Source organism: Barbus barbus, assembly GCF_936440315.1.
Source record: "Barbus barbus genome assembly, chromosome: 33".
Taxonomy (NCBI): Eukaryota; Metazoa; Chordata; class Actinopteri; order Cypriniformes; family Cyprinidae; genus Barbus; species Barbus barbus.
In genome coordinates, this window is record NC_136761.1 from 14,408,780 (window position 1) to 14,434,794 (window position 26,015).

Genomic DNA, 26,015 nt, shown 5'->3' on the forward strand with positions numbered 1-26,015 from the left:
ATAAAAAAAAATGCACCATCTTTTCAATAAGATGACTTTCAAACATATCTAATTTCTTTGTTGTAAAAAAAAAAAAAAAAAAAAGGTCTATAGGTTTCCTTGAGAATGTCTTGCAGTAAGTTGAGTCATACAGAAGGTAGTGATGAAATGATGACATAAAACCTTTGATTTTTATCAGTCATTAGTAGTTGAAGAGCTTTGTGATGTTCATTCTTTGAAATTATTATATTTCTATATGAATTTTAGATGTTTTTCTTTATCATGCAGGTCTGACATTGTTTTTATACAGAGGCCACCAGTTGTACTTGTCAAAATAATATTTAACCTACAGAACCTATAAATTGTCATTTTGTATAATTGAAAATGTTATAAAACAGCACAATGTCTTGGGATATATTTTACTGTATAATATATACATTGATTTAACATTTAAATTCATATATAATAAAATTAATATATAATGAAATCACTATGAATTACTAATAGATAAAATAAAATACTTTTAAAAAGGTACTACACCTCACAGTCCAAGAAACAATGACAAATGCAACAGTGTAACCTGAGACTGAATTTATAATGCTCAATTTCTCTCTTTTCTTTGTCTTTGTCTCTTCTGTAGTGGTGCTGACCATGTTTAATGTATCAGAGGATCGGGCTCACTGCCCGCTGGGCTACTTCCCCTGTGGAAACCTCAGTACCTGTCTTCCTCAGCTACTTCACTGCAATGGCGTGGATGACTGTGGGAATCAGGCAGATGAGGAGAATTGTGGTTAGTTCAGATTCCTTCCTGTCGGTCTCTTGTTATTTCCCCTGTGTGCTATTTTTCACGGTTTTTTTTTTTTTCTTTTACTTTGTACTGTAGGCCAGTAGAGATGAGCATAGATTTGCCTACCTAAAGCCGAATAAATGAATTAAGAGAATAAATTTATTTATTTTTGGTCATTTATTCTGATTGATTGAGCAACCTTCTAAGAGTGGTGATATAACACCCTGTCTACATTGGACGCGAGTGGTGCAACGTGCAAAAAGCAATAAGAACCCATAATCAGTAGTGATGCCTTGTACTATTTCTGAGGATTTATAACGTTTGCTGTGATGCATACAGCATATACAATGAATGCTTCAGCAGCACTTGGGACTTTTTGTGTGTTTTTCACTCCGCTTGTGTGTGTTGAGTGTTCCAGACAGACTGATTGTCAGTCGATGTATTAGTGGTGGGAATTCTTTTTTAGTGCCAATCTAAAATGCAAGTCTTTTGCATCTAAAATTCAGGTTACTCATGAAGTTCTTATATATTGAACTGCTTTATACAAGCAATATCATTTTCGCAATCATGCTAATATATAGTTGTACTGGTTTAAAAGAGCCCTGTTTTCAGGCAACCATTTGAATATTGTTTGAAATAAAACAGATATTTAGAGTATTCAGCAATAAAGAAACAAGATTTTAGGTATCCTATTGCATAAGAGTGTATTATCCCTGTTCTGCTTTTTCCCTGGTATCTGTTATTCTTGCAATATTTTCTCCTCCTATCCTTCTTTTTTGCATCTCATCTTTTGATTCGTGTGCTTTGTTTCTTCTTTTCGGATTCTGACTATTTCTGCTCCTTTTCTCCGCCTCTCTCTCTTTTCTTCATTCTATGTCTGTGAGGTGAAACCATGTCAGTTGACTTTGCTTCCACTTCTGGAGGCTGATTATAATTAGGGATGTAACGATTACCGGTTTGACGATAAATCATGATAAAATTCCCCGCGGTTAGTATTACCGTTTCATATTTTAATTATCATTAAAACCGTATTCGATTACCGTGATTTAAACAACTCGCGATAAATAAATACTGTCCGGCATAAAGCAGAGTTTTCAGTAACAGTCTCAGGTGCGCACAGCAGCACAGTAGTTTCGTTCTGAGTGAAAATAGGGCGGAAAAGCTGGGAGGTTTTAAAAGAGTGCTAAGGGAATTATACAAATGAATATATCAATGAATTAATTATATGAATGTACCTCTGAAGGTTCGGACTGTCTTCAGAAACGATTTGATGGCATTTTGTTCTCATCTTCGCTCCATGTAATACCTAAAGGAAGTGTTCGCGGAGTTCACAGGATTCAGCTGTAATTCAGCTTTTCCGTATAAAGCGCCACCTGCTGCCAGAGAGTGGATTTACAGACACTTATTTACATTCAGCCTGTGTGCAGTTTCTGTCTGGCCAAAAAATTGACCAAATTTGCATGACCTGCTGTAAATTTTAACCGGTTGATGAAAAACAAACTTATGTACATTTAAACAATTCAGATATGCTATATAGGATTATTTATGGAGCAGATAAAATACATATAATCATTTATTAATTATCATTTTAATTTAACCCTTTTCTTTAAAGGCTGAAATGTGTGGTCTACCTTTATGTTAAACTTTTTCAAAGCTTTATTTGAACATTTACATTATTTATTTGAACATGCTATTAAACTGGTGTCAGTCAAATTGTCATTTAAAATCCAGACCTCACTAGTAATGTTATTGTTTTAGTGATTATGCAAACAAAAAGTCATTTTATTTGCTGTTTGTTGATTTTTAAGTATGAAACTTGGTGAAGTGATTTATGTTTCGGTACTTTTTGAACATCTCCAGCACATTTTAACAATACCGTGATAATACTGATAACCGTGATAATTTTGGTCACTATAATCGTGATTAGAAATTTTCATACCGTTACATCCCTAATTATAATACATAATCAGTCAAATTGAAAAAGATTTCTGCAGTTTTCATCTGTACAAATCGTCATATTTAATTTACCATCCCATCCATCTCTCTGATTAAGGAAAAGCCTAATAGTTAAACAGCTTGGTTTATCATCAGACTCCAGTCCCAAGCGATTTTTTTTTCCACAGCATTATCTTCTAATAGCCTCAAAGGTATCTGCTGACAAAGTACTGATGAAGCACCAATTAAGTTCTAAATATCCTCCCACCTCAAATTCAAACAGCATTCCTTGACTTGTTAACAATTGTTAATGACTTTTTTTTTTTTTTTACAAGAGAAAACCCAGAGTGCCGTTTATTTTACGAAGAGGTGCTAATTTCCCATTGATTCCTCAGTAATCATTTACTTAACCAGTGTGTTACAATAGCCCTAATGGTTATGTAGGAAGTTTTGATAATGTCATACTTGTCAGAACCAGTGCATGCCTAGCCTTTTGGCAACTGTCTCACGGCATCTGTCACAGCGACTGTATCAAACTCAATCTTAAGTGTCATCATTTGGCCCCTACAGCGGTAGGCACCATGTTTAACCTTGTCTTACTTGCTTTCGCGGCCTTTGTACGATGGAGAACAGGGGGGAAGATTAAAAGCTGTTGTGTCGGCACCAGACTGTAAAAGGTCAGGACGAAGGGAAATGTCACCTTGTACATAATATCTTAAGACATTTGCTTAGACCTGTGTGTTGAGTCAAGCAGAACAGGATAGACATGAAGTGAGAGATCCTATAATGCTTTTCCAAATCCCCACGATTGGTATTCTGAATGCTTGAGATTCCACTCCTACCTCTCTTATCGCATTCCGCTTGTCGTAACTGAGTTATCAAAGCCTTTTCAGGGCCAGAAAGGTCATTGTTGGATATCGCTGTAAACGATAGGCATGAATTATCCAGGCTTAGCACCTGGCATGAAGGCGCTTACTCTCGCTGTTCGCCGAAAAGTTGGATATAGATGAAAGGCCAAGTGACCTAAATGATAAGCTGTACTTGAGCTCGCGAAAGATGATAAAAGTATTTTTTCAAACTAGAAAGAGAAGAAAAAGTGCCTTGGAGATTTGATAGATAATGAAGTTTGGATAAACAATTGAATCTCTATATAAAACGAAAGTGGAGATGCGGGCCCACCCGCAGTCATTCTCATTCTGTCTCCCTCTCATCCCCTCTCTCATGAGGATGAAAGATAGGGACATGGGCACATTTTGACTCTGGGTGACGCCACAAAGAAAGCCATTTGTTATTTTTGCCATGAATGCTTTGAGACCTCAAGAGCTTTGTCGGTTTGTAAAATCCAAGACCCTCAGGATCAGAGCATTCAGCTGTGGGCTCATATACATTTTGTCATCGATAATGGTGTGTGACTTTGATTTAGCATCATATTAATCTATGAAACTGAAGTTAGAGCGCTGCACCACAGACAGTTGTCCATTATGGTGGCAGTTTATTCTATTCCAAATAATCTTTTGTCTCCATATAAGCTTTTTTCCTTATCTCAAAGTGATTTTTTGTTATCCTTTTGGTCCCAACCTTGACTTCTGTGTGGCTTTTCTTCTTGTAGAAGACTTATTTTGTGAATTGTTTCAACAGTGTAGATTGTGATTGTTTTGTTAGCTGAAGATAAGACTGGGACTGTTGTTTAGAGGTTGGATTCTCTCTCAGTAATCCAACGAATCCAAAATAGCTCACAAGGCTTTCTTCTGATTATGAGTTTTGCAATACCACATAAACAAAGCATTACATTAATCTTGTCAGCTAACAAACTGCTTTGTTATCCCACCTGTTTATTGTAAGTGCTTTCATCAAAGGAATATTTTAATGCTCAAGGGTCTTTTCCTTATAGCATGGGATATCATGTAGCTCTTAGTTGTATTATGCTTAATTTAAGTGTCTCAGATGCTTTGAATGGTACAGCTCAGAAATTTGAGTTCATATTAATATCCCTGAAGTTTCATTGATAGTTTGGGAAATATGAGCACAATTCGAGATATTGTTGGGACCTCTTAAGGAGACTTGACTCTTTTTCCCAAGAAAAATATTCTGAGATGTGGAAGTCTCTAAAAATCGTTCCTCATTTCAAGAAACAATTTATTATATTAGATTTCCTTTTTTCTCTCAGTATATGATTAATTGCCTTCTAGTTTTAAAGAACAGTACATCAACAAGGTCTTGATGCACAGTTGGATATGCAACTCCAGGCAGCTGCTGAAAATACTTTAGTCTCTGATAAATTGGTTAAAGGATTCAGTGAGCATATTATCATTAATTCTCAAATGCTCAATGTGTAATTTGTTTTTTTTTAATAAATGCACAAGATGCAAATCCTATCCATTTTGTTTGGTTCTGAAAATGCAGAATGCAGTATTAATAAGGTGCCACACTGTGTATTGATTTAGTGTCCATTCATTACATACCAATTACATAATTTATAATTAAATTACAATTTCATTATAGAACGGTATATTTTTAAACCATGGTACCATTAATTAAAACTAATAAAACAAGGGTGGCGGCATTAGCCCTTGCAAAGTTTGAGAATCTGAGATCAATTTTTAATTTTGTTGGGTTGTCATTAAAAAAGGACAGAATTTATGCCACACTGAAGTGAAATCTTTCTAGAGTAACATTATGCAACCTGGATTATGCAAAACATTTCAAATCCAGTGATAGGTTTCGCTTCACAAACACTCATAATTTTAAGGCAGTTACTTTTAAAAACATTTTTGTTTACAGTCTCATCGAAGCTTGGAATTATTTACAAGTGCATTCCAGTTTTGTGTGCAATATGCATCAACCAGTCAGTGAAAGGACTGTGGGTGGTCTGTGAGGGTGCTGTAATGATAAGCCTAAGAAACTGATTTGTGCATGCAACTCTAACAAAGATGAATGTGCTAACCTAATAATTGATTAGCTGTGTCTCAGCGGACATCATAACCTTGGTCATACCCCACCAGTTCCCTCCAGGCATGTGATTGGAAAGGGATTGCATTTACTGTATGTGGTACATTTTCTGTGCTGAAATCTAATGAAAAAGCAGTAAGGAAATAGTAAGGAAATATAATGATGTGCCTAAACTGATAGTTCTATCTGTCTGTCTGTTGGTCTATTGCTTCATAGACGGTGAGCGAGACATCTCATTTTGTATCCTAATTAGGTTTCATTTAGAGACTTTTGAAGTATGTATCTTGTTACATATGGATGTGTTGTATATTTTCATGCAGTATGCATGTTTTGCATATTCATAGCCCAACATGGATTAAAAAAAAAGAAACATCATAGAAATTATATAATTATGTATATGCAAATGCAGTGCTTAAACATTTACAAAACTAGACACATTATTATTCAGGTATGCTTGAGTGTGCAGTAGTTCATAGAGAGGGGTGGATGAATAATGCATTATATTTCAAAATAGATCTTATTAATGAAACATAATCAGGAAGTTAAATAAGATGTCTCACTCATCTAGTACTTTTGAAATGGTAGCAGTTTTTGAGCAACATAATCATAAATTTTTCAGGTATTTTAGCAGTTGTTTTTAAAGAATATATGGATAAACGAATAAACTGAAATGTGTGAGCTAACAGCAGTCAGATCAAGGAGTAGATTGTTGATTTGGGAGTTATTAGAAGACCGTGATCAAAGGACCATTGACAATGACAAAGACATCACAACTCTTTACAGAAACTGATACATATATGTTTTTTTTAAGAACAGGTTTTTTTCCCTTTGGTGTAAGGACCACAGGGTGCAAACTCTCTGCTCTGAACATCAATTGTTTCAGAGGTAGTTTTGTTTTCTCATGAGGCTTCCCTGCTAATTTTAGGCCTGATCCACACCTGCTGCTCTCTCATCAGATACATGGTATCTAAAACTGGTGAATGTAGTAATTTAGCATTTAATGAATAAATTATGACTTCATAAGCTCAGTGGCCATTCAAAGATTTTTGTCTTAAAATAGCAAGACCTACAAATGCATTTGAATCTACAAGTGGCTGAGCTTATCATCCAGAGCTTTGTATTTGAATTTTGGAGATATTTGATGAAATATGTATCAAAGCCTATATCTTAGAAGTAAGGCCATTTTGTTTATATCAAGATGAATAAGTTTAATAAATGTTCAAATTCTTTGCAAGCTTAATGGGACGTAGAGATGATTAATTATTACCTAAATAGATTAATGCTTTTTCTGTGCCTAGACATTATATGATTAATTTAAGTCTTAAATTTACTTACAGTGCATGAATTGTGATCAGAATGTGCTACTTGATTTCATTAGTATTCATTATTCATATGTTGCATAAGTTTGTAAAACACATACTTTATGTGTGGAATTATATTCAGAACAAACATATGAACAGCTGATAATATGTAAACGCTTTCACTTGTATTCTTCAGAGATGTGTACATTTTCAGAATCCTTTGATGTTGGTTTTCATTTCATTATTATCATCATTCTTAAATTATATCCATCATTTGCTGACAAAGTAAATTATATAGGATTGTGCTTAACTCCATCAGTGTATCTTAGACTAGAGATCTGAGATGCATGGGAGAGAAACATAACTTTGACTGGCTTGAATTCCACACTCTCATTATAATTCAGAAAATGTAATATGACAGTGAGTGACTCGGATGAGTAGAAAGAATGAAAAATAAAGGCATTGCAAACATTAATGAATGTTTCAAAGTCAACCAGTTTGACACTTAAAACATCTCCTTTTTGAGCTAATTGGGGTAAGGATCCGTGTTGTTGATCTGCAGGGGTTTTGGAGTTGACATTAAGCTCATTCTCTGATGCACAGAAGTAAATAAACATAAACAGTGCAAGTTGCGGTTTCCCAGTATTGGTGAATGGGGCAATATGTGTTTCTGCTGTATTTTTTAACAGTTCTGAGTTCACTGGTGATTGAGAGGTCCAGCGGGAAATCTCTGACAGAATTCATCAGGACAGAGGGAACAAGCTGAGGACGAACCGTAAGATTAGAGAGAGATGTCTTAATCATAGCTGTTATCTTCATCTCAGGATTCTAACATAATTAGCAGAGGAAGAAAATGAGCCAGGTGTGAGTGAATTTTCAGCAGCCATGTTTGGCTGACAGTTGTGCTGCCTAATATTGTGATGTGATATGTGTGTGTGTGTGTGTGTGTGTGTGTGTGTGTGTGTTTTAAGGATTAATATGCATTGCCAGACAATACAGGGATCATATTAGGAGGAATCAAAGATGCCTGCCAAAGCAACTTGTTTTGCGGTTCACTTATTCTGAACTGTTCACAAATTTAAGGCGTCTTCCAAATATATAGGTAAGAGTAAAACATGTGAAAGTTGGCCAAACCTTGAGCTGTTCTTTGAAACTGTCAATAAGCATTGGACTGTTAAAACTAGTCAGCATCAGAACATGTCTCTCCAACATGTTCTCACTCCCAACTCGTCATATTGCCTCTTGGTCAGGCCCCCTTGGCGTCGCTTTTTGATGCTCAAAGTACCCCTTTAGCGTTATTTTTCGATGCACAGGGTTATCCTTTTAGTGTCTCTTTTTGACATGCAGGGCCCTCATTTTTATCAGTTGTTTGTCTTAATTTAATGGTTTGCATGCATTTGTAAAAATAAAATAATTTTAGATAAATTTCAAATTCAATTAGACCACCTAACCCCACCCCTACCCACTTCTAAACAATATAAAACACGTAGCAGGCAAATAAAAGTAGAGTTACATTTATGTCAAAAATGTGCTCAAATGTGTAAATAGAGTAATGTAAATAAAACTGTTGTGACCGAAAAAAAAAAAAAAAAAAAAAAATCATACCCCAACATATACGCAATAATTGCAATATCATTACCCAATTTATAATTTAATCATGATAAAATTCCCAGTGCCATTCACGTCGGCATATTGACATCAAGGGTTTCTTCTTTAAAGCAACAGAGGACACTGCACATCTGATTTTTGGTGGAAGGGGTAGCCAAACTAGCCATATTGCTCTTTTTGCATGCTCTTTTTAGAGGTGTTTCTTAAAAGCACAGCTGTCCAAAAAAGAGAGAGAGAGAACTGTTTAAACCTAAGGTCAGATTAAGAGAACAAAGACTAAGAGTAGAATATGGTTATGAAAAACTAAAATATTACTGTTTTTAACTGGTATAAAAATACGTAGATTCCTGTAGAGCTGAAAAGCATGTTATCACAACTTTTTACCATGTAGCATTTTCACTGTTATTAAAACAACAACAACAACAACAAAAGATTAAGCTTATTTTTAACCATCACTTCAGTTGCAAGCTAAGGGGCATTAGGATCTGAGGTCGCAGAACAGCAACTGAAACCAGGAGCGATGTTGCCTTTGACTTTTGATATTTGTCTCAGGAGAGAAAGAATGTCTGCTATGAATAAGGCTAATGTGTTAAAGTTAGCACAATGAAAGTTGTTACAGTTCTAGTCAATAAGAGTTTTTATTTTAATAAAATACTTTTATTGCACATTTATAATGTTACGAAAGATTTAAATTTCAAGAATGCTGTTTTCAAAAGTGCTTTTTTAGCAACTGAATGCTGTTCTTTCTAATCATCAAAGAATCATGAAAACTATCATAGTTTTCACAAAAATATTAAGCAAAGACTATTGATAATAGCATCAGTAATAATAAGAAGAGTATCTGGAACACCAAAACGGCATATTAGAATGATTTCTGAATGAGTGACACTAAAGACTGAGGTAATGGTTGCTACCGACCTCAAACTTTAGAACAGTGTACTTCTAGAAACAAACATTTGGATAGTTTTAAGTTTGTAAAACAGCCCATGTAAGGTTTGAACATAATGAACATAAAAGATCCTAAAAGTATCATAAAAGTAGACCGAATGAATTGTGCACTACATTTCAAAAGTCTTTTTAAGTCATACAGTAATTTTGTGAGAGGAAAAGATTAAAAAGAAGTAATTTGTTTCAGTATTTGCTGAATTTTTAGGTGCACCTTTTCTTTAATTTAATTTATCTAAGCATTGAAACTAACACTCTCTCAGTAGCCTTTGGCACAGAGTCTTGCAGCACCATATAGAGCCCTGATCTGTGGCTTAATAAAGAAATGATGGAATGGAGCGGGGGCAATTGTCACGTACATGAACATCCGCTGACTAACACAACTGTGTCATAATTTGTCTGAAACTCAGTATGTGGAACAGTTTACGTGTCAAGGCTTTTCTCGGGCACATTAATTACAGTTATCTTTCTCATCTTGCATTTTTCAAAGCTGCCATTTCATGGTTATCATATTTTGTTCTGTTGGCCCTATTGAAAAAACCCTGTCAAACTTAGAAACCCATCAAGAGAGAGGAAGTAGAGGGACACTTTGGTTTGAAATTGGCTCAGATTGAGGGAGGGCTCCTAATTTTCTGTCTGCTGTCTAATGGTCCCATCATTCTCTCATCATTTGATAGTAAATGAGGGTATGAAATGAAAGGTTGGGTAGATTGGAGTGCTGAAAATGTTCCTCTGGCACACTTTATACATTTTGGACAAACCTTTTGTCCCTTTCTATGAAATCTTAGCACTCAAAGCACTAGAACTAAGTAGGGGTGCTAATGAGGGACAGACAGGTGAGGAGGATAAACTAATGTAGAACACAGCCGAACTCAATGACACAATCAGACAATGACAGAAAACTAAGTCACACAGGGCACATGGTAAATTAAAACAAAAATACAGAACGTCCATGGGTGTGACAACCTCCTTCAAACTGTAGTGTGTCAGACATGCTTTTATAATGGAGTGTCAGCCAAATCAGTTAATATTAAGCAGTACGTCAGTACAATTAAAACTTTCAGGGAGATTTTAGGTAATAATTTCTCTCCTCAACTCAAAAACTGTCTTAAATTGTTTAATTGTTTTCTAGTCTTTGTAGCCCTATTTTCAAACTGACTGTGTCTGAAACTGGAGGCAGGTGCCCAGTCAGTCAGCACTGACTGAACAGACAGTGTATCAAGTTGTAGGTCTGCAAAGCAAGAGAACTTTAGACAAAGAAATATATTTTGTGACTGCAAAGGTTATTTCTCTGTGGAAATTTAATCACAGGTTGAAAGAAACAAGGAAGAAAAGCATACATAAATTCATTTTCTGCTTTCAACTGCTCTGTCAGGTGCCATTTTTATTTTTTCCGCCAACTGTTAAATGTAATGGATTGTTGGAGATCATAGGCAGTGAAGGATACAGCATACTGCCATAAAATAATAAGATAATGGTAATTTAGTGGGCAGCATGTTATGATTGCATTGAATTCAGACTTTTCTTTTGCAGTCTTTCCACTGTGAAACATCAGTATGATTAGTCAGTACATGTGATAATTCTTTTTGACTTGATGCAGATTGAAGTAATTAGGTGAAATTTATAATCTACATATTGCATTTATCGAGTTGAAAGCTACAGTCAGGTGCTTATATGTATCTTGTGTCTTTTGTCCTCTCTGTTATACAATGCTCCATCAGGAGTGGCACTAAGAAAAAGCTGTGCCACCCCTGCCACCCCAAAATTATCACAGAATAAAATATAAATGTAAGCAGTGTTTCATGTGTTACTTTTCAGCTGCGGCAATGACAGTGTAATGGAAAATAATGGCAAAAAAACACATCTTTCACTAAACTGTGCATGATGGTTGCACACGCACGCAGCATGCCCAGTGTAGTCGGATTCATTAACAAATGACTCTAATGTACCGGTTCTTTTTGAGTCAAAAACACAAAGCGCAGCCCATTCACTAAGGATTGTTTTTACATTTGTTTTTTATTTTTTATTTGTTTTTACATTTAATTGTTTTTACATTACTGCTTCTCGGTTTATTCAGAAAGCCTCTGAGAAATCTAAACCGTCCAGATATGTCTGAGATTCATCCCGTAATTGTTTCGTGATCCGATTCTCTGACCGCTCGCTTCACTTTCATCATGGATATAGGCCTTTCTTCCTTATCGGACAAAACCATAACATGAAATCAATAAGAAGATGCCAATGACGAAAACTAATTGCAGAGTTAGGTACATAATATGCTATAATTGATTTTAGTTCGGCCCATTTTCCCAAACCATTAATTCAGTTCTCAAAACAAAGACACATTTCTCAGAATGTTTAACAATGAGTAAGTTAAACATTAGGTAGCAAAACTGATGACACCAATCAGAATCTCTGCATCCTAACAACGGAGAGGAGAGAGTTGAATGAATAAGGCATCTCCGGGGGTCTTCCCAGCAAGAAGAACACTAATCGCCGAACAGATTCCACCAGCATCTCCAAATCAGCTGGACTACCTTGGGGTGGAGTCGCCATTCTCCCGGAAGGGCAGGCTGACGTGAGAGCTCGTCGGCTGCACGATTGAGCTTGCCTGGGACATGAACGGCACAAAGCGACCTCAGATGCTTCTGATTCCAAAGGAGGAGATGGCAGGCGATTTGTGACATGCGACGGAAGCGTAGACCTCCTTGGTGGTTGATGTACGCAACGGTTGCAGTGTTGTCCGTACGGACCAGTACATGCTGGTCGTGAAGCAGCATTTTGAAGCGGCGCCGAGCAAGCCATACTGCTAGCAAATCGAGACAATTGATGTGCCACTGCAGTCGGGGCCCTGTCCAGAGCCCTGCAGCTGCGTTGCACATGGCACCCCAGCCCATGGCAGAGGCATCTGTTGATACAAAAACATGCCTGGACACTTGCACTAGGGCGACTCCTGCCCGAAGAAAAGCAAGATCTGACCACGGGCTGAAGGTCTGACGGCAGGACGGGTTGACTGAGACCTGGTACGTGCCGCGTCGCCATGCCCATGTTGGGACTCGGTCGTGAAGCCAACGCTGAAGCAGTTTCATATGAAGCAATCCGAGTGGTGTGACAGCGGCTGCGGATGCCCCAGGAGACTCATGTTTCAGAGGATCCGCCCTCTTGTGCTGAAAAGACTCCAGGCAGTTCAGCATCGACTGAGCATGTTCTATTGAGAGACATACTGTGAGGTTGACCGAGTCCAACTCCTTACTGAAAAAAGAGATCCTCTGCCCATGGGAGAGATGGATTGTTCATATTGCGTGAATATGAGTCTTAGCACTCTGCGCATTCGGATCGCTTTCTTTTTAGGGAGCGAATCCACCCCTAGCGCTTGCCAGTTTTCTTGCTCCCAGCGACCTGTGATGAAAAAACAGCAAGGCTAAGGGACTAAGCGCTCGGCCACGAGCAAGCTCACGCCGGCCCAGATCCCATGTGCCTCACCCCTGCTGAGCAGAGAGGTTTCGCACACCCTCTTCGAGCATGTGGACCAATGTCCCTCGGCTGATGCGAGTGACATGGTCTTGTTTGATGCCGTCGAATATGAGCTATTAGACGATAACATGTCTGTCAAGTTCTGTGTGTTTTCTGACTGACCACAGCTCTGCCCAAATTTGAAAACTGCTTAATCTCTGATGGACGCAAAGGACAACTCAAATCTGTTCACTTTTTGGTTTTTTATTTTCTTAAAGATGGTTTGATAGATTGGGATGGAACAGAATAGGTTGATAACATTTAAGATACACAAACAAAAGACATGAATTAGTTACAAATAAATCTCAATAAAACTTTCTCAAAGTAATAATAAATAAATGTTACTGAATCCTCAAACCAAACCAAACAAAGTCATGTAGATTAACCTAGGATCTCTAATAGTTAATAATTAAAATACCAATCCCACAATTAAACTTATATAATAATTAAACAATACACATGCTTAGAGTAACGTTACTTCCAAGATTGACATTTACATAATAAAGTCTTCAACTATTTAACTTAAATAGCACGTTACAACCAAGCAAAAGTCATATAGAAGCATGACCTCAACACATTCAATCACATTCTGTCCTACCAGTTGCGTCTTTGGATGATCAGGAGCTGTGGTCATAGTATCTCTTCAGGAACGGGTGAGAGGGCCAACTGAACTCTTACCAAATTTTCAATGCCATGCACTCCCTGTGGGTGCGTAGGTAAATATGCTCCCAAGAGCACTTCCTGAAAAGTTGGTTCCACCAACTCCGTTGCATGGTTGCCCCCTGCAGGTTGGGAGTGCTCTAAGTGTCCTGGGGGAATCTAGGCTGGAGTGCTCAGTACAACTTGTAACCATGAATTGACACAACAATGTCTCTAATAGCATCAGACGCGGAGGCGATGTCGGGCTCTACTGCTGACCCCACCCCTTCACCGCCTGCCGAGCCCATCGTCTCTAAGCCAGAGATGGATGCTGAATTTTTCCGCATCCTCTCTAAGGCAGTCGAGGAGCTGAAATTGGAGTGGTCTACGCCGGAGGAGCCCACTCATAGCCGTCTGGACGAATGCTTCCTCCCGGGGAGCCATCAGGCCCCTCGCCAGCGAGGCACTCCGTTTTTTCCGGAGGTCCATGATGAGTTTACGAAGTTGTGGCGCGCTCCCTACTCGGCCCGTCTTCGCTCTAACTCTTCTTCTGCTCTCTCCTCAGTGGACGGCACTGAAAAGAAGGGTTACGAGAGGATGCCTCCTCTCGACAAGGCAGTGGCTACGCACCTTTGCCCGCCCACTGCCATTGGATGGAAAGCGAAAGTCGCTCACCCCTCCAAGCCCTGCAGGATGACCTCTGCCCTCGCTGGACAAGCGTATTCCTCCACCGGGCAGGTCGTCTCAGCTCTACACTCCATGGCTGTGCTCCAGGTCTTTCAGGCCAAACTCCTCCAGGCCATCGATGAGTCAGGACCTGATGCCGCAGGTTTCAGGGAGCTGTCCAGCGCTACAGACCTGGCTCAAAGGGCTACCAAGGCCACAGCACAGGCCATAGGGAGGTCAATAGCCAATTTAGTGGTGCTAAAGCGCCACTTATGGCTAAACCTCAACGAGATTAAGGAGGCTGACAAGGTCCCCTTCGACTCCCCGGTTTCCCCTACATGCCTGTTTGGACCTGCTGTCGAGGGGTTTGCAGAGCGATTCACCGTGGTTCAGAAGTCGTCCTGCGCCATCGCCTGCTCAAAAGCCCCGACAGCGCTCCCGCTCGGCCAGGCGCTATCCATTTGCAAAGCGCCAAGGACCCCGGCCCAAGCTGACCTTGGACCCTGCGCCCCCAGCATCGTCCTGATCTGCTGGAAAGGAAGAGGAGGGGGCAAAGTCTCGCAAGTGCCTGACCACCCCCGAAACGCCCACTGTTGTGCCTTCAAGCACCACGTTCGGATTCGGGTGCCAGTGACAGTATGTTTGTTCCATGAACTGTTGTGAATCACGGGCCCGTTCCAAAAGCGCCCTCATACACAGCCGCTGTTATAGCAAAAAAAAAAAAAAAAACATTTTAAAAAAGAGAACAAATTTCCTCTACCAGTTATCATGAGTGTCGAGTCCCCGCACGGCGACTCACCACCCGAACTAATCCAACCCATTGTCACACAGGCTGAGGCCTGGTGGGCCATCCCCAGAGTGTCTCATTGGGTTCTGGAGATTATAGAACAAGGTTATTCACTTCGATTCGCTCGAAGACCCCCATGCTTCAGCATCGCGGTCTCCACCTCAGTGTTCTGCGAGCCAAGGTAAAGAAATTGCTGGCAAAAGGGGCTGTAGATACAGTTTCAGCAGCTCAGAGCGAGTCAGGCTTCTATAGCTGTTACTTCCTCGTTTCCAAAAAGGATGGAGGCCTCCGGCCCATCCTCAATCCCAGACGCCTGAACCGTGCCCTCATGAAATTTAGTTCAAGATGACTACACTGAATCAGATCCTCTCGCAAATTTGCCCAGGGGTCTGGTACTTTTCATTGGATCTGAAAGATGCTTACTTTTCACATCCAGATAACCCCCCCTTCACAGACGATTCTTGAGATTCACCTTTGAGGGAGTGGCTTATCAATACACGGTCCTGCCCTTTGGGCTGGCTCTGGCTCCTCACACTTTTACTAAGTACATGGACACGGCCCTCTCCCCTCTGAGACAGAAGGGAGTCCACATCCTGAATTACCTCGACGACTGGCTAATTTTAGCACAGTCAGAAGCTGAGCTAATAACCCACAGGTCCCTCCTCGTCAGCCACTTAGAGTGCCTGGGACTCTGTCTGTCTCCCAGCCAACGAACTTCGTTCCTGGGGGCAATTTTTGACTCAGTCCACATGAGGACGATAATCACGCCAGATCATGCACTGGCTATTCAGCAGCTCACGGCTTCCTTCAGAATTGAAGCCTCCTACCCTCTCAAAACGTTTCAAAGGATGCTGGGCCTCATGGCCTCTGCAGCACCGGTACTTCAGTTGGGCCTGCTCTGAATGAGACCCCTTCAGTACTGATTGAAACTTCTAATTCCACCCCATGCATGGCATCATGGACGGATCCGCATCAGGGTGGACCAGGCCTGTGTGACAGCCCTGATCCCCTGGAAGGACCTACAGTGGTTCGAGCAGGGCGTGACTATGGGATTGGTTTACAGATGGAAAGGTGTCTCGACAGACGCATCCCACACAGGTTGGGGAGCTCTGTGCGAAGGCAGACTGATCTTAGGCTCCTGGATGAACACGGAAGGCCAGCTACACATCAACTGCCTCGAAATGACAGCAGCATGTCGAGCTCTTCAGACCTTCTTGCCAGTCTTGAAGGGACACCACGTGCTAGTCCGCTCAGACAGCATGACGGTGGTGTCATATATAAATCGCAAAGGCTGGCTCACCTTTAAACACCTTTTCAAGATGTTAAAGCACCTCTTGGAGTGGGCACATCTTTACCTGCGTTCACTGAGGGCAGCACATGTCCCCAGCGTACTAAACTAAGGAGCAGACATGCTATCTCGGAGCAACTTCCCCTCAGAGGATTGGATGCTCCACCCACAGACGGTTCAGAAAATCTGGGAGATCTTTGGCAAGGCATAGGTTGACCTCTTCGCCACAAAAGACAACTCTCACTGCCAAACTTACTTTTCGAAGAACAAGGACGCGTTGACCAACCTCCTGTATGCTTTTCCCCCAATCACTCTGATCCCTCAGGTAATCAGGCGAGTCAGGGAGCGCAGGCACAAAGGTCTTCTAGTGGCCCATTCCCTTGAGGCAGGACATCCTCTCTCAGGCAAACAGAACGATTTGGCACTCCCAGTCAGAGCTGTGGGCCTTGCACCTCTGGTCTCTCGACGGGAATCAATAAATATCACAGAGAGTGTCCTGAATACTCACAGGCTAGAGCTCCATCTACGAGATGGCTCTATGCCCTTAAGTGGTCGGTTTTCTCCACCTGGTGTGCAACACACGGCGAGGACCCAATACTTACAAGAGCTGTTGTACAAGGGTTGCTCCCCTTCCACGCTTAAAGTCTATGTGGCAGCTATAGCAGCTTCTCACGCTCCTATAGCTGGACAGTCGGTGGACAACCTAGTTGTACGGTTCCTGAGGGGATCCAGGAGGCTCCATCCGCCCCGGCAACTCATGGTCCCTACATGGGATCTGCCCAAGGTCCTGATAGCCCTCAAAGGATTCCCCTTTGATCCACTACAATCTGAGAACTTAAAAACACTGTTGCTGAAAACAGCTGTGCTGCTGGCGCTAGCATCGGTTAAGTGAGTAGGTGACTTGCAGGCTCTGTCGAGCAGTCTTGAGTTTGGGCCTAACGACTCCAAAGTCATCCTAAAGCCAAAACATGGGTATGTACCTAAGGTGCTCTACACAAGAGGTCTGCATTTCCGCAGTTGTATCGCAGGAACCGCGGGACCCGACCAGATTTCTTGCGGCGTGGGATTAAATTCCTGAATACAACACAGTAGCGGCCAGTAACTCTGGTGCAATTTGAACGGGAGCGGGCGGTCTAACAATATCCCGTTCCCGACATCCTTTCAGTACAGTATAATTTGCGCTTTATTCTCATTGACCACCGGTACAGCCTGCACTCAGGACTGTTATGCACGAGCTGCACGCATGAACCAGTGCTTCGTTTTATTTGCAGGGTCTGTGCGCAGCATGTGCATATCAATGCTCAGAGCAGGCTGTACGGATGGTGAATATAGGCTACGGACCTCAGACAGAACAGGCAGTTTGTCGATGAGTGACAGAGCTGAATAAGGATGGAGCAAAGTGCACGCTGTCCTTGAAGAACGTTCAACTCGGTTTTGTTTATATTTTGCTTAGCCTATAATTTTAAATGAAAGATGTCGCATTTATTGATTTATTTTTCTTCTGCGACACTTTTCCTTGGCTACTGTGTTTACAGTAAGATGTTTAGTATGAATTTAGAAGTTTAGTCGAATTTTGTATTTTGAAAAGACGAAATTTTGTATTTTGAAAATTATCGGCCATTTTTGTACAACCTACAATTTTTTTCCCTCTGCGACACTTGTTGTGTTGTAAAGGTTAGATGAACTGTAGCCTATCCTTACAAGACGAATAAAAATAAGGAATACAAATTTTGTACATTTTAATTTTCTCTGTGACACTTTTTTCCTACTGTGTTGGCAGCAAAATGTTAAACAAATTTGCCCCCTGCAGGTTGACAAAGAACAAAGAGTGAAAATATCGCGGGAAATGGTGGGTGCGGGATATAGCCTTGCGGGAGCGGGACTTAAAAAACATTCCCGCGCAGACCTCTACTCTACACTCCGTTTAGAGCCCAGGTTATTACTCTCTCTGTGCTTCCTCCTTCTGAGGATCTCTCAATGGTTAGTTGACGCTGTCGCACTAGCATACTCCTCCCTGGGCCTACAGACCCCCATTGGAGTGAGAGCCCATTCCACTCGAGGCGTGGCCTCCTCCTGGGCGTGGTCTAGGGGTGTGTCCATAGCAGACATCTGTGCTGCGGCCAGCTGGGCCTTGCCATCCACTTTTGTCAGGTTCTATAACTAGGATGTTCTGGCCTTCCAGGCCCAGATTTTATCTGCTTAAGTGGCACACGCCTGTCTAAGGCGGTCTAATTCTCAGACACGGCCTGCTTCTTCAGGAATGCTCTTAGCCCTGTTACTAGTGCTGTACATATGACCATTGGAACGATTATCTGAAAGCTCTTGCCTCCTGCAGGGCTCACCCTGTACATAATTAGTCCCTCTGAGCCCTTATTGCTCAACACCAGTTCATATCAGTTGTTCCTCTTCATGGACACGGCGGGATTGTATTTGTTCCCCATAGCATCTAGCGACACAATATGAGCGAAGCATTGAAAGGGAATGTACTCGGTTATTTATGTAACCTCGGTTCCCTGAGATACGGGAACGAGTACTGCGTTCCTTGCCATGTCATGACGCTGCATGACTCAGTGTCGTCGATTCAGTCGAATTTACCTGATTTCCTATGGCAAAATTCCTACTTATATAGCCAGATGACCCCGCCCATTCTGGCGGCCTTCACTGCCACAGGCTCATGCGGCACTGCTGCTGAGCCATTGGTTTGTTTTTTAATCACTGCACAAACCAATGGCTGTGCAGTTATACTACGCGATTGAAAAAGTCTTTAGTCCTTGGAGAAAAAGGAGTTTTTCCCCATAGCGTTTAGCGACACAGTACTCGTTCCCATATCTCAGGGAACCGAGGTTACGTAAGTAACTGAGTACGTTTTATACTTACACATTCAGTATAATTACAGTACAGTACCAGTATGTTAGATTCCAGATTCAAAATTTTTCTTTGTCACATACACAATTATACAGAGTATAACCAGCAGTGAAATGTAAGTCAGGTCCGCTCCAAGGACAGTGCAATTATATAGAATACAAATATTAAGAAAAAGAAAAGTAGAAAAAATTAAAGAATAAAATAAAATAAAAGATAAGATAAAAAATATAAATATAAATGTGCAGGTCAGTATGTTGTTGACTTAAATAGTAATAAAGAGGAATGTGCAAAAAGTTGTACAGAGTATTTAAATAGCAGCAATATGATGTAGAGAAAAATTATGAATAGCTTATTGATATAGTGATATTACATGGAGTCAAGTGATGTTATGACACAGAGTTAGAGTTTAGGAGCCTGATGGCCTGGGGGAAGAAGCTCCTCCTAAGTCTCTCAGTTTTTGCCATCAGGCTACGGAAGCGCTTACCAGATGGAAGAAAAGTGAATAGTCAGTTACCAGGGTGATTAGAGACCTTGATGATTTTGACAGCTCTACTTTTGCAGCGTTTGAGGTAGATGTCCTGCAGAGAGGGGAGAGCAGACCCTGAGATGCGCTCAGCTAAGCGCACAACTCTCTGTAGTGCTTTTCAGTCCTGATTGGAGCTTTTTCCATACCACTTTGAGATGCACTGGGTCAATACACTTTCTATGGTCCCTGAATAGAAAGTTTTCAGGATTGCTGGTGAGACCCTGAATTTCCTCAGCTGTCGCAGGTGGTACAGTCTTTGCCTGGCTTTCTTAACCTGTGTTTGGATGTGTGTAGTCCAAGTCAGGTTCTCGGAGATGTTTACACCGAGGTACTTGAAGCTACTCACCCTCTCCACAGGGGTCCCACTGATCATAAGAGGAGTTTAGGGCCGCTGCTGTCTCTTCCTAAAGTCCATGATCAGCTCTTTAGTTTTCCCCACATTCACAGAGAGACAGTTGTCCTGGCACCATGATGTGAGTCTCTCTACCTCATAGAATTTTTCTCTTCACTATTCTAGGCCTATATGTACAGTAAACTGTAGCACATGTTGTACACCTTCAAACGTATGACTGTCAAATTTTATTTGTAAACTTTTTTTATGTGTTTGCAGAACTGAGAAATGACTGCCTAGAGATATACAGTAGCTAGGCTTGTGTCAGGAGACCAGGAAACTGCTATAGTACTGTATAGTACAAATATGCCAGAGGATGCTGAATTTACTTTTTTATTTTATTTTTTACTATACTGTATTGTGTATTCATATACAGTTCTTTGGTATTTGAACTTTTCTAGTGTTTTTCATCTACTGCAAGATTACTTTACAGTAGTAAAATGAAAATGATCTGTTCCCAAAAGTTCATTGCTGAATTATTACTATTATCTGTAATTTAATTTATGTTGTATATTGTAATAGACATTGAGCTGCAAAAATAATTTTTTGTTAAGTGTTATTGATCTCATGAGTGTTCACTGGGCAGGAAAGTCATCTGTGTATTTGAATTGCGAGCAAACATCTAAGGCTACGTCCACACGAAGACGGATTTCTCCCTATCCAATCTTTTTTTTTGCCTCAAATTCCGTAAACACGGAGTCGTCTCAGGAAATATCTGCGTCCACACAGAATCACTGAAACCGACTGAAAACGATGTAGTACACATGCCAGACCAATATGTGGCGCTGTAATTCTGCCACAGAGATACACAAAAAAACAGAGAAGAAGACTTGGACCATGTGCGTAAACCTTGCGCGCTGAATATAAACTAACACACAAAGCAGAAGATTTTGCTTTAATAAAACTAATGAGCTCAGTAGGTTCTGCAGCACTAACACAGGCACGTAGTCTGACATTGTTGTTGTTGTTGTCGCTGTTATGTGACGTAGCGGTGTCTGATTAGGGGCGAGACGTGGGCTGATGACGTCATCGTTTCAGAAAATATACGGATTCGCCGTCCACACGAAAACATGAAAACGGCGTTTTCAAATTTATCCACCCTGGGACCCGGTTTCAAAAATGATCGGTTTCACTCTTCGAAAACGCCGGTTTCGTGTGGACGAAACGCCTATACGGTAAAAAATTTATGCGTATACAGAGAAACCCGTCTTCGTGTGGACGGGGCCTAAGAATACCTGTAATAACTAGACTGAGAAGTTTGAAAGTCAAATTTATGCTGGCTTGTCTCAACACCTGTGGCCAATTATGTGCCTCGAGGAGCGGCCTCTGTTCTCATCGTAGGACACATCAGCAGCAACTGTGACGAGATATGTCGCGTTGACAGCTCAGACCAAGAGTTGGTTGCTAGGATATTCTGGGTGGTTGCTAGGCTCTTGCTATGCAGTTGCTGGGGTGTTGCTAGACTATATGGTTGATAGTGTGTTCTGGGTGATTACAGACATTCTCACCTCTGGTAATAACAAAAAATCAAACATTGTTTTCAAAACTGATCCAGTTTCAATGCTTTTATATTATTGTATTTCTTTCTAATGTTAGGAAATTCAAATGTGTTACTCTTAAACTTGCAGTAAAACGTGATTTATACCATCTAAATTGCCTATGTAATATTAATAGAACCGCATGTCTTCTTTAATGACACAAGCTCAGAGACATTTATAACCAGTTAAAGTTTTTTATATTGTTTTTTGACATGGTGCCATGATGGATATTGGAATGCTGTTATTTATTTTTCATTTTAAACAATATAGATGATTACTTAATGGTAAAACAGTATTTGTGAACACAACTGTACATGTCAGACAATATATCCCCAAAAACTATGCATGGGGGCTTGCTTTGGTGTTGCCACCCCTCACAGACCCCATGCCACCCCTTTGCCAACCTAAAAATTATATTCTAGATCCACTCCTGTGCTCCATGACAGCTGCAGGCATGGGAAAACAGTGGCCATGTCACATCAATCATGTTTACATCTGTTAGAAAGGTCATGTTTGAGTGAGAACCGTGTTTATGTAGTAGTGCGTGCTGTGACACGTCTTGTGAAAGGAATGCTTGACTGTTATGCAGTGACGTGCTCATGTTTTTCTTTGAATTTGAACCCCCAGAGTTATATGTGCTTCTCTTCCAAAATAGCCCTATGTTATGAAATGGATGGCTTGTGAACTCTGATATTTACAGTATGCCCAGCTGAATGAATTAGTCATATCATAGTGACATAGTTTGACAATAACAGTATATCACACCACTGACATAATAACCTGAATAAAGAAACTCATCTTGAGTTTCATTGATTTAATCTTCAAGGTAATGGCTAGCCAGACAGATTATTCTTTCAATAAGCCTAATTGATTTCTAAGAGATAGAGATGCTACATGTACTGTATAAAAGACTGAGAACTATCCATGGTACGTTTTGTAGCAGTAAAACACCATATGCACTATATATACCATATGTATGCAATATTTGTGTATTTATATAGTTGTTTACTTATACATGTAGACAGTGGGCAACTCACTATGTTTAAGAATAGTCTTTTTCTATCTATAGTAATTACTTTTATTATCATTTTTTATTTTTTTATTTATTGTTTTCTTGTAGTTGGCCCTAAGCTTTTTAGACCCCCGGCAGTGGAAGAAGCGAGAAGCCTTCCCCTGCGGCTATCCGGCTGATAAGAGCAATTCCTGAGCAATTTCTCTGCTACATTTTTGCAAATGTCGCGAGTGTGGAAGTGCAGAAGAGTGAGTCACCTGTCTGGGCAGCCCCATGCAGAGACTGTATGCTCACTGAGTCTCGCTCTTCTCCGCTCGCGAATCGCTTTAATAAATAAGGCAGCCCCGCTCTCCCGTTTCTCCTCTCTGCGACCTCAGAGAAAGGAACGGTGCAGTCACGGAGCTGAGCAACTGGGTTTGAATGATCACACGCAAGAACTCACGTGCTAATTCTCCCCTGACACCTTTATCCGCTGGTGTGTGTTTTACAAGTGAGATTAGCGCCCGTTTTACATCAGAATGAGAATGAGCTTTATTGGCCAAGTATGTTTACACATAGGAGGAATTTGTTTTAGTGACAGAAGCTCAACAGTGCAACAGAGAGACAGCAACAGGACAGGACACAGATAATAAAGAATAATACAAATATCCAAATAGGCAATGTACAAAACAGCAAAAACACAATATATAATATAGACAATTATGTGTGTACAGGTCTGATATGTACAAATTTGAAATGAGAAGAAAAAAAAATTGATAAATAAAAAAGTAAGCAAGTGTGGTGAATAAATAATAGAGTTGTGTGTTCCGCGTTTTATTGTCAAGTGTTCATGAGATGGATTGCCTGAGGAAAGAAACTGTTTCTGTGTCTGGTCGTTCTGGTTCTCAGAGCTCTGTAGCGTCGGCCAGACGGCAACAGTTCAAAGAGGGAGTGTGCTGGATGTGAGGGGTCCAGAGTGATTTTACCAGCCCTTTTGCTCACTCTGGATAAGTACAGTTCTTGGAGAGTGGGGAGGGTTGTACCAATGATTCGCTCAGCAGTCTGGACTACTCTCCGTAGTCTTCTGAGGTCAGATTTGGTAGCTGAGCTGAACCAGACAGTTATTGAAGTGCAGAGGACGGATTCAATGATGGCAGAGTAGAACTGTTTCAGCAGCTCCTGTGGCAGGTTGAACTTCCTCAGATGGCGAAGGAAGTACAACCTCTGCTGGGCCTTTTTCACAATAGAGTCAATGTGATTGTCCCACTTCAGGTCCTGAGAGATGGTGGTGCCCAGGAATCTGAATGACTCCACTGCAGTCACAGTGCTGTTCATGATGGTGAGTGGGGGGAGTGCAGGGGGGTTTCTCCTGAAGTCCACGATCATTTCCACAGTTTTGAGCGTGTTAAGCTCCAGGTTGTTAAGACTGCACCATACAGCCAGCTCCTTAACCTCCTGTCTGTAAGCAGACTCGTCACCATCCTTGATGAGGCCGATCAGTGAGGTGTCGTTTGAAAACTTCAGGAGCTTGATAGAGGGGTCTTTAGAGGTGCAGTCGTTGTTGTAGAGGGAGAAGAGCAGTGGGGAGAGAACGCAGCCCTGAGGGGCTCCAGTGCTGATGGTGCGGGTGCTGGATGTGAATTTACCAAGCTTTACTGACTGCTGTCTGTCTATCAGGAAGCTGTTGATCCACTGACAGACGGAGGTGGGGACGGAGAGCTGTGTCAGTTTATTCTGAAGGGTGTCCGTGATGATGGTGTTAAAAGCGGAGCTGAAGTCCACAAACAGGATCCTCACATAAGTCCCTGGTCTGTCCGGATGCTGCAGGATGAAGTGCAGTCCCATATTGACAGCATCATCCACAGATCTGTTTGCTCTGTAGGCAAACTGCAGGGGGTCCAGTAAGGGTCCAGTGATGTCCTTCAGATAAGCCAAAACCAGTCTTTCAAATGATTTCATGGCCACAGACGTTAGAGCCACAGGTCTGTAGTCATTGAGTCCAGTAATTTTGGGTTTCTTTGGGACGGGGATGATGGTGGAGCGTTTGAAGCATGAGGGGACTTCACACAGCTCCAGTGATCTGTTGAAGATCTGTGTGAAGATGGGGGCGAGCTGATCAGCACAGGTTTTTAGGTAGGCTGGTGACACACCGTCTGGGCCTGGTGCTTTCCTTCTTTTGTTCTTTCTGAAGACCTGGCACACGTCATCTTCACTGATTTGAATTGTAGGTGTGGCGGAGTGGGGGTTTGCTGGAGGTGTTAATGGTTGTGTGGATAGGTGTTCAGGGCGGGTGTGGGTTGTTTTTTCAAACCTACAGTAAAAGACATTCAAATTGTCTGCCAGTTGTTGATTCTCCAGAGCGCTGGGGGATGGTGACTTGTAACTGGTGATGTCTTTCATACCTTTCCAAACTGAAGCAGGATCACTGGAAGAGAATTTGTTCCTTAGCTTGTCAGAATAATTACTATTTGCCACTCTGATCTCCTTTTCCAGTGTGTATTTGGTCTGTTTATACAAGACTTTATCCCCCTTTCTGTAAACATCTTCTTTGGCCTGACGGAGCTGTCTGAGTTTTGCAGTGAACCATGGTTTGTTGTTGTTGTAAGTTAGATGAGTAGATTAGAAGATAGATATGCGTCCTTTATCGCAGTGTAACAGTGATCCAGTTTATTACTGTCTCTGGAGGGACATGTGATGTGCTGTCTGTATTTTGGCAGTTCGCGGGAGAGATTTGCTTTATTAAAGTCCCCGAGAATTATTAAAACAGAATCTGGGTGTTGTTGCTCACTCTCTGTGATCATATCAGCGAGTTTCTGTAAAGCTGTGCTCACGTGCCCTTGCAGTGGAAGGTAGACACTCACGAGAATGAAAGAGCAGAACTCCCGCGGTGAATAGAACAGCTTGCAGTTAATGAAGAGCGTTTCTAGATCTGAACAGCATATCTTCTTTAACACAGTTACATCTATACACCACCTCTCATTGATGTAAAAGTTCGTTTCGCCACCACGCAATTTCCCCGTTGATTCCGCGTGGGGTACACAGAGCAGCAGAGTTAGAAAAATCCTTGTTTGTCCGGGAGATCAGAAGGAGTTTGTCCGTTTTGTTGGGTAGAGAGCGGAGATTCGCCAGATGGATGCTAGGCAATGGCATTCGAAATCCGCGCTGACGAAGCTTCACGAGCACGCCTCGTCTGTGCGTCCTCCTGAAGCGTTTGACCAGAGCTACGGCTCCGCCAACTACAATGTCCAGCAAAACATCCGAATAGTCAAAATCCGGTAAAAGATTTTGTGGTGTGTTCTGCCGAATGTTC

General features: G+C 41.2%; 1 protein-coding gene across 1 annotated transcript in view; it reads left to right on the forward strand.

Annotated features, from left to right (window-relative positions):
• The window catches only part of LOC306853408 (relaxin receptor 1-like), a gene marked incomplete at both ends in the record, with an annotated part of 69,116 nt that overhangs the window by 3,315 nt on the left and 39,786 nt on the right, over positions 1-26,015 (forward strand). Inside the window, one exon of the mRNA XM_079390782.1 lies at positions 620-769. Within this exon, the coding sequence (XP_079246908.1) occupies positions 620-769 (150 nt within the window). The remainder of the gene's footprint in view (positions 1-619; positions 770-26,015) is intronic.